The sequence below is a fragment of the Pterocles gutturalis genome, unplaced genomic scaffold (assembly GCF_000699245.1).
Source record: "Pterocles gutturalis isolate BGI_N339 unplaced genomic scaffold, ASM69924v1 scaffold27547, whole genome shotgun sequence".
Lineage (NCBI taxonomy): Eukaryota > Metazoa > Chordata > Aves > Pterocliformes > Pteroclidae > Pterocles > Pterocles gutturalis.
Window position 1 is genome coordinate 1 of NW_010116296.1, and position 9599 is coordinate 9599.

The 9599-nt window shown below is 41.9% G+C and overlaps 1 protein-coding gene across 1 annotated transcript in view; it reads left to right on the top strand.

The window, feature by feature from the left end:
• Positions 1-565: 565 nt before the first annotated feature.
• Positions 566-9599, top strand: part of SAP130 (Sin3A-associated protein, 130kDa) — a gene marked incomplete at its 5' end in the record, with an annotated part of 19609 nt that continues 10575 nt past the window's right edge. The window contains 11 exon segments of the mRNA XM_010075471.1: positions 566-801; positions 1410-1568; positions 2710-2821; positions 4345-4434; positions 4437-4459; positions 5251-5375; positions 5975-6125; positions 6336-6426; positions 6720-6824; positions 7879-8020; positions 8290-8411. Of these exon segments, the coding sequence (XP_010073773.1) occupies positions 566-801; positions 1410-1568; positions 2710-2821; positions 4345-4434; positions 4437-4459; positions 5251-5375; positions 5975-6125; positions 6336-6426; positions 6720-6824; positions 7879-8020; positions 8290-8411 (1356 nt within the window).

Genomic DNA, 9599 nt, shown 5'->3' on the forward strand with positions numbered 1-9599 from the left:
GAGGGAATGTGGGGACTTTCGGTGTAGCCGAAGGTGGGGGTGGGAGCCCTCGTTCTGGTAGCTGCTGCCCTGGCCAGGATCGCAGGTTTTCAGCAGGCTGCGGGGGATGACTGGGGGGAGCAGCTTCCTTTCCAGGAGGGTTTGTCCTTGGTTTTCTGCTTGATATGCAGCCATGTGACACATTAAATGAAGCCTCTTTAATGCTACCTGTTTGATTTTTTGTGGTAGTTATTTTTGTAATTATGTATTTTTCACTGGAAAGATAAATTAGTTAGCCTTTCTTTGAAGAAGGTGCTTAGATGGATGTCACAGAGGTGATCCCAGGTTGCCCAGCATTCAGAGCCCTTCAGTTCTGAAAGGGAACCAGCTGAAGCAGTGCTGGAGTTCCTAGGGTTTTCATCATTGGAGTATGTTTAATTGTAAGGGTGAATTTCTTTTATTTACGCTATTTCCTTTTGCATGTGGGTTTCTGACATCACCTCTCTGACCCGATGAGTGACCAATGTGAACTTGTTAACCTTTTTTACCTTTTTCTTCTGAGTTTCCATTTTCTTTTTTTTGCTAGTGAGTGATGAATCTAGTCGTGACTCAGAAGTTGCTCCTAGAGAGCACATCGGCCCTGGCGGCTCTATACAACCTCGAGAAGAAAAGCAGGAACCAGTGGTGGTTCGACCATATCCACAGGTTCAGATGCTGGCACAGCACCACCCTGTCCAGTCTGGTGCCCCGGTGACAGTGACAGCACCACCAGCACACTTGACTCCAGCTGTGCCACTTTCCTTTTCAGATGGACTTATGAAGGTAATGAGGGGGTTCACCCTTTAGAGGGGAAAAAATACAATCTCTGTTACCGGTTACAGTGTAGAGCAAAAATAAATTACACCAAAGACCTCCCTGCTTTTCTTTCTTAAGCTTTCCTTGCTTGATTCTACTGACTGCAAACTACCTCGTGGGTTTAGTTGTTCCATATGATACACTAAGGACTTCACAGTTTCACTGCATTATTTTTGAGGGGAGTGGTATTTCTTTATCTCTTACAAGAAGGAGTGATTTCAATCAGATTCTGAACTCTTCCCTTTTCTCTGCAGGAGGGGATAACAATATCAAAGTAACTGTTAACACCCAGTGTCTGTCAGGGAACATTGTAGTCCTGACGGATTCTATTTGGGACTCATGCTGTATGTTAGAAGCTGCATATTTGCAGTACCGAAGATGCCCTTTCTTTGTTCCAGATGAAAATGAAATAGCTCTAAATGACCAATATCCTTCCTCTCCAAATATGTAGCCATACTTATCTTTGCACAAAGCTGACTTTCTCTCCAGGCTTTGACACCCCCCACAAATGATCTGTGCCTCAACGTTGAGGACATTTGGAGTCGCCAACATTTCTGTTTGTGTATTTCTTGTAGCCTCCCTTAAAGCCCACCATGCCCAGCCGGCCCATTGCTCCTGCTCCACCCTCTACTCTCTCGGCTCCCACAAAGGTTCCTGGGCAAGTTACTGTGACCATGGAGAGCAGCATACCACAGGCTCCAACAATTCCTGTGGCGACAATCAGTGGGCAGCAGGTCTGTTTTTTTGTTTTGGTTTGGTTTTCTGCTATTCCAGTTCACTGCATGGTTAGATCAGTACTAACATTGGTACAGCTGAGGTGGGCTCTTGCAGCGGGAGGGAAGGTAGACACACAGCAGAATTCCCATTCCGTGGCCACTGGCTGTTAGATCAGTTCTGTTTGCAGTATTGAACCTCGGACTCGGTTATCAGTGGCTCTTTAGAAAGCTGCTTATTTGTTGTAATCATCAATGTAGCACAATGAGGCTGTGACAGCAGAGCCGTACCCAAAGGCTGCTATCCATCTGAGTCTTTCCTTAAAAGCTCCTGCTGTTTCAGTGTCACTTGAAGAATTTCTAGTGTAGACAAACTGCTGGGATTCATCACTGCAAAGTTCTGTAGCTCTCCTGGGCACAGATCAGAGATACTGGTGAACGGTTCGTGGTTTTGCCGTATATTCTAATTAAACCACTAGTGACAAAATCAGGGGGGCATAGGGGGAGAGGTGTAGGAATGCTTTAGAAATATTTTTTTTTCCTCTGACTTTGACTGTAGAGCCAGTCCTTATGATTTGAAACTAGTTTGCCGGAATACTCATCACTGAACCTCTGAAGTCTTGGGGTTTTGATGTAAAATGCCTTTAGGTGGATTTGAGTTAGGCTGGCTAAGGATGTGCAGCAGTTTCAGTGGTTTTTATCTTTATTAATACCCTTGGGAAGTTTAGAATTACTAGAAAATAGAATTAATTTGTTGCAGCATTTGCCGGGTTCCCACTATTGACTTTGCTGTAGAGGTGGTGTGAATCTATGCCCTAAAAGTCACTAATGGCAGAAGGGCCATCTCTGTGGTTGGTATGTGAGTGACTGCTGACTGACTGTCACCCACCTGCCAACCAGAAAAATAGATCACTGAAACAGCTAAATGTTTACATTTTCTACAGACAAGGTCAGCAGGTTCTGTAACTTCATTCTGTAGAAACATCTGCCTCTTTCCTCACTCAACTTGTAAAGCATGCAACCTTTGTACACCAAGTATTTCTACAGAATCTCTTTTCTGTCTTTGGGACTTGGATATGGCAATACTGTTAGTGTGGCCATTACTTTTTCTCAACGCAGCTCATCATTTATTTCGGGTTTTGTTATTTATTTAACTCTGCAGGGGCATCCTAGTAATTTGCATCATATCATGGCCACCAATGTGCAGATGTCTATCATCAGAAGTAGTGCTCCTGGGCCTCCACTACACATTGGAGCTTCTCACCTGCCCCGAGGTAAAGATCTGTCTGTGCTCTCCCTGCCTTCTCTTCACAGCCTCTCCGGGCTGGGGTGGTGCATTTAGCCTTCACCTCTAAAAATTCTCCTCACTGCTAACGCAGCTGATACTTCGGCTGTTAAAACTGCTGGCATAAATAGGTGACTGCTGCCCTTTTAAACATTATGTTGCCTGTGGCCACTTAGGGCAGGACTGTGAGGCAGTGTTTAAAATTCTGGCAGATACCAGCACATCTGTTATTCTAGTTCTGTGCTGTTAAAACAGTGAGCACTTTCAAGACAAGATATACACTGGTATATATGCAGACTGTCCCGTTGTGCCAAATGTCCTGTATGTCCTTGGTAGCAAGCGTTGTTCACCTGCGACAGTGGCACCCGAGCAGTTGTGAGGCATATTTTTGTACCCACTTGTCACAGGATCACTTGGACATTTTTGTGCATGGTAACAGATCATAGTGTGTGCATTTCCACTTACCCTTGAATTAAATGCTGGAGCCAACTACAGGCTCTTGTCTCCTAGGGTTTTGGTTGCTACGGTTTACAAAACAGGAGGTCAGCCCCTTAAAAGAAGCCCTGTGTGCAGTGCAGTCTGTCTGATTTCTGACCGCAGTTTTACTTCAAAAAGCTCGTGGATTAGGTTTCCAGTTCAACTTTAAACTGATCTGAATTCAAAGTATCATTTGTATTTTTATTTCTTTTCATATTTGATGCTATTTGGTTGCTCAAGGGAAATAAAAAATGACGAGCAAAGACCTAATCTTTTACTGGAGTAGGTGGAAGGACTGTGCAGCTTTATTTGTAGCTGAAATAAAATGTGGTTTTGTTCATTTGATTCTCATGGGACAGCTGCCACAAACTTTGCATTGTCACTTACTGCATCTTTTTTTTTTTCTTCCTGTTTTTATTCTCTCATCTTGAATATTACCTTTTGAGGTAATAATTTCAGTTAGGGACATCTCCAGAAGCTATGCAGTCTAGTCCATCAAATGATTTCAAGGCTATTTGCCTTTAACAGCAATTGCCTTTGATGGGGAGACAGCCAACTGTAGATAAATTAACCAAAGTCCTATGCTGTTATAGCTTTAAAAGCTGGCTGGGGTTTTTTTTTTTTGCTTTGTTTTCCTTGTATTATATTTTTCTTCAGAACTTCAGCAGGTGCAGGGATGACATTCTTGGCATCAGGTGACTTATTTACACATTAGCCCAGTTACCAAACTGAATTATTTCTACTGACTTCCATAGCTTGTAAGAGAAGAAGATTGGATTTGCAATATAAGGTTATTATGGGGGAGTAAGAAGTATCAATAAAGCTGATTTGTTTAAAATAATACCCACCCTTCACCACATACTTTGTGAACCTTACATATATTTGTTGCAAGCCTTACTTTTAAACCTGAACTGACTTACGTATGAAATATGTTCAAACTGAAATACATACCAGCTAACATCAGAGCCTGTCTCTGCAGTCGTAATGGAACCTGTTAGGTGCACGGTATTTTAACACGCTTGGTTTGTTTCCCAGGTGCAGCGGCTGCTGCAGTGATGTCCAGTTCTAAAGTAACTACGGTACTGAGACCAGCTTCGCAGTTGCCAAATGCAGCTACAGCTCAGCCAGAATCATTCACCAGCCGATCCAGGCAGGTAGCAGCCAGGCAGCTCTGCAGAACACTGACCACCAGCACTTACTTGTAATTGTGTATTTACTGGGCTGAGGCTACTGTCAGCTCTCTCCCAGTTCTGTTTCTTGGGTACCGGTTTCTCATAGCAAGGAGTAAAATAGTTGCATCAGCGCTGTGGTTTTATTTCCTTCATAGACTTGGTGCCAGAAATTGGGTTTTTAACTGTCTCCAAAGTGCGAAACTGAGAAGAAGATTTAGTTAAGAAGTACACAGGTTTTAAACTCTGAAAGGTCTGGTGCAATATTTATTCTTAAATAAATAAATGTAAAGTAAAAAAATCATTTTAATATGCTGCTGTATATCTCAGCTTATATATACGTATAAGGAGAAGATTGTAGATACCATCTCCCTACAATAGTACTAGTGTTCAATGTTAGGGAACAGGGTTAAATATCTTTACTTTGTGCTTTCAGTTAGGATCCCGATGTAATAGCTTTTGAGTTCCTGTATATATTTGGATCAGGGTTTCTTTTCATTCTGAAGGGAACTGACCTTTTGTTTTTTTTTCTTGAAGACATTCAAGGGTTTCAGTCTTTTTAACTTCGTTGGTTACTAATACCTATGACATACACACTTGAAAATCAGGACAGATCTGCTCAGGAGCTTGCGAGTTAGAAAGACTGGAAATGTCTTAGAATGCCATAACTTAGTGATCACTAAGAACTAGAAAAATCCAAGAAGTTCCTAGTTATTATGTTAATAGCAGAATTTCTTTTCTGAAGGAGTCCCTTTTTTACTTGTTTTTATAGTCTCGTCCTCCCGTGACAACTTCAAGCACTATTCCTCCGGCTGTGGTGGCAACTGTCTCAGCCACGAGAGCTCAGTCTCCTGTTATAACTACAACAGCAGCACATGCTACGGAATCAACCCTCAGGTAAAGACGCTGTGAAATCTACAGCGCTCCGGCTTCCCAGAGGCTGCAGGAAGGGGAAACATGCATGCTTCATCAGCACACAGAGCTGATAATCCTCTAGATGTGGAATGATATAATAGAAAAGTAATAATGCTTACACAGTGCAAATGCTTTCAGTTCTGCGAATGGAAATTACTCTAAATGTGGACTGCTGCTCTGTCTTCTGAGAAAGGAAGAGTTTAATGAATCAGTTGTGATCTCCTCCTTCCTGGCAAGCAGAGTTTCTGTTGTAGGAATTAGTGGCTAATTCAGCCCACTTTTTTTTTTTATGGAGACATGGTGAAAAAATTATGTGCAGATGGTGAAAAGCACCCCGGACAGAAAATCTTTTTTTATGGACTGATACATGTTATTGATAAGTCTGCCCACCTATCTGGGTACTTACGGAAGGTGAGGGCAGAACAGTGTAGTTAAAGCAGCGTAAGAAACTTGACCATATATTTGATAGAAGTGCTGCTTTCAAAGAGAGAGACCAAGGCCTGATAACGTGTCCCTGCATCTTCCTGATCATGTTTAGCATCCACGTGGTTATCTTCATAACTAGTTGTCTTTCTCTCCAGTCGACCCACACTGTCTATCCAGCAGCACCCACCTTCTGCAGCTATTAGCATTCAGCGGCCCGCACAGCCCAGGGATACAGCTACTCGGATTACACTACCATCTCACCCAGCTATAGGAACGCAGAAGCCACAGCTCCACACCATGGCTCAGGTAAATTGCAGAAAGAACAAAAAAACCTCTTGCTGCTTCTAGATGTCTCTTTTGTTTTTATCTTGAGCGCTAAGATTAAATTTGTGGAGTTAGTATTAGGCTAGAAATTAATGTTCTTTACAGTCAATGCAGCATTATTCCACACTAAATAAATATTCTAAGTGTACTATACTGGTCTTTTAACTTGAAGATTTTCTTTTCATTTCACAGAAAACCATTTTCAGTACTGGTACTCCAGTGGCAGCAGCAACAGTGGCACCTATTTTGGCAACGAATACGATTGCTTCAGCAACCACAGCTGGTGCGTATTCATAATGCTATTGTGGGAGCATTGTGGGGCGTGGTTTTTGTTGGGTCTTTTTGTTGTTTTTTGTCCTTGAAGATGGGACCTGATTACTTCTGAGGAATTCCGTATTGATAATCAAGACTGCATTTGGAAGTGCATGAGTAGGCTTCAGGAGAGAAATTGCTGGGTTCTTCAGGGAGTTTGTCTGAGTTGGGGTGTTTGCCCTCTTTATTTGGATATAGATACACTGCTGTGATGGGGCTCCGTAGAAAGATCTTGTATGTTTGGTTTTTTTCCTTTTTCTGTAGGTTCTGTGTCTCACACCCAAGCGCCTACAAGCACCATTGTCACCATGACAATGCCCTCCCATTCTTCCCATGCTACAGCTGTCACAACCTCAAACATCCCAGTTGGTGAGTGATTTCAGTTGCAAGAAGAGTGTGTAACTGATGTTTCAATTTTCAGTTTATACTAGCAGTGTTTGTGCATGTTAGCAAATTAAGGAGGGGAAGAAAATCAGTCCAAGCTGGGAGACACCAATTAAGAGGTTTACTGTGGCATAGCATTTTTAATACCAGGAAGAAATAGTACAGGAGGAGTAAGTAATAAAATGGCTTACTAACGTAGTTGAATTTTTAGATGTACTTGGGCCGCTTTTCAGAACTTGCATTGTAGATACTAGAAGTTGTAACTGCTTGGTGATAAATATGGCTTTCAGAGTTGGTTTTGTAAGTTCCTTCCTGTGCTTCTTGAGGCTTTAGATGTAGCCTAGTCAGGTTTTGTTGGTGTGTTCATTCAGAGGTAAAACAGGAAGGTCTAAAGGTGGCAAACTTATTTGCCTAGATGTAGAATCAGACCAAGATGTTTCCTACAGAAGCGCATAAGCTTCCTTTTCTTAATCTCTGTTTTCCTGCTGACCTCATCCTTGTTCTTTTTAAAACTTGTAATATCTTTCCCTGACATAAATTTTCCAAGGAGTGAAGTTGTATCTTGTACATCAGTGTTTCCTGTAAATCTTTAAGGTGTTTTCTTTTCTTGGCCTCTGTCTATGTGTATTTGTCTGCCTTAATATCATTTCCCTTGGTATCTGTCAAATTCTGCTTTGAAAACTTGGATAAACAACTTCTGGACAGCAGAAAGGATCGAGCTGATCCTAACAACAACAAAAAAAATTCATTTGAGCACTGGAGTAACTTAATCTGTTAACAATTATAATTTATATATGCATTTATAATGTCCTTCTATAGTGGTACAAATTGATGAAAAATGCTGTGTTTTCCCTGTTCTTTCTTCCTGTTGAGGGAACCTGTAATCACTGTGGATAGGAAATCATCTGGGGATGGGGTGGTGGTTTTTTATTGGGGGGAATAGTACTGGAGTTTTCGCCAGAAGAATTTATCTTACCTTTGCAGTTTCTAGCAACTTTTCCTTTGCCTGTCAACTGATTATATGTTTGTCTTTATGCAGCTAAAGTGGTTCCTCAGCAGATCACGCATACTTCTCCCCGGATCCAGTCTGATTACACAGCAGAGAGGAGTAATCTCATACCCCTCTCTAGTCACCGGGCATCTCCAAACCCAGTAGCAATGGAAACCAGAAATGACAACAGGTGGGGAGAAAACGGCTCCATGAATGAGAGTGTGTGTGAGTAGGTTTGGAGTGCCTTGATGCTTTTCTAGGTTCTGATATGCTGGAAATAATGTTTTTAAAACTTGGGATAAGGGTGATTTGGTAGTTTTGAATTAATCATGATAGTTGAGATACTTGATAACATATGACAGTTGAGATTAGAAAACTCAGGGAGTGGCTCAAAGGCAGGAATTGAAGATGAACTGTTGAAATGGTGTGTGTAATACTTGCTCCCTTTGATGCCTGTAGGCAATCAGTGCCTGTCCAGTTCCAGTATTTCTTACCAACGTACCCGCCCTCTGCCTATCCTTTGACTGCGCACACCTATACCCCCATCACCAGCTCAGTGTCCACCATTCGCCAGTATCCAGGTAAGATAAACTTTGGGGCAAGTGGACTTTTGACATTTTGTTCAGTTGTTAGCTTCTGTATGAGCTTCAGTGCTCAGAGTTTCACATTTGATATCCAAGGATTTGTATCTCTATAAGTAAAAGGCTTTGATGCTACAAATCAAAGCTTCAGTGATGGGAGAAGCTAAGAGGCTTGATTCTGACAATTTGTCACAAAAAGTCTTTGACTTGTTGGCTGAGGGGTAAACCTCAGGGGCGAGAGGTACCGAACTACTTCAGAGGTACTAAATGCAGCTAATGACAGTTTTCTCAGGAGTTTCACATTTGATATCCAAGGATTTGTATCTCTATAAGTAAAAGGCTTTGATGCTACAAATCAAAACCATTCAACTCCTCCAAACCAAAGCAGCTCTTCCATTTGCTGGTGTTCTGACAAGCCCATTTTAATCTCTTCCCACATGAGTGTTCAGTTTGAGAGAGAAACCTTATCAAAAAAATGGAAAAAAATAAGCTGCATTGCACACTTTTGCATTAGTGTTCTATTTAAAAGAACATCACAATTGATGTGTTTGAACTGTTGCAGTAATTTACAGGCAGTCTAAAAAGTCGTGTGATGTGAGCCCACATAGTCAACACAAACTTATGTCATTCTGTGACAAAATTTGGAGTGCTTTTAGGTAAAACTGAGTGGTTTAGGACTGTTCTCTACGATGTTACCATCTCCACAATCCAAACCCTAGGAATGTGCGTGATTTCATGGAACATCTGTGTCTACTGGCAGCATGTTACCCTTGAGCAGCGTAGAGGGAATTTGGAAGGACTTGGAGATGGCAAAAACATTTGCTGCATGGGAAAGTATGCACAGAGAATTGAGTTACTGGGGCCTGTTCTTTCTGTCATTGAAATTCCAGTGAGAAGGTGCAAGTCCTGACTGTGTCATGTCAGGATTTGAGGTAGGCTTCAGGTTAATTAAATGACTTCCAAAAGGGATAGGTAAGCTGCTTTTGTACCTTCCTGCCCTTTGGCTGAAGGTTTTAAAGGAGAATGTGCAGGTGGGTGGTGGTACTTGGTGTTGGCAGCTGTGGTTGAGGAGTGGTTACAGAGCCCCTGATGGAAGATGATTGCAGAGTAGCAGAGGTTTGGTAGCGTATTGGGTGATGGTAGGCTAATTCTATTTTTTTTTAAAAACAGATGTAGGTTCTTCAGCAG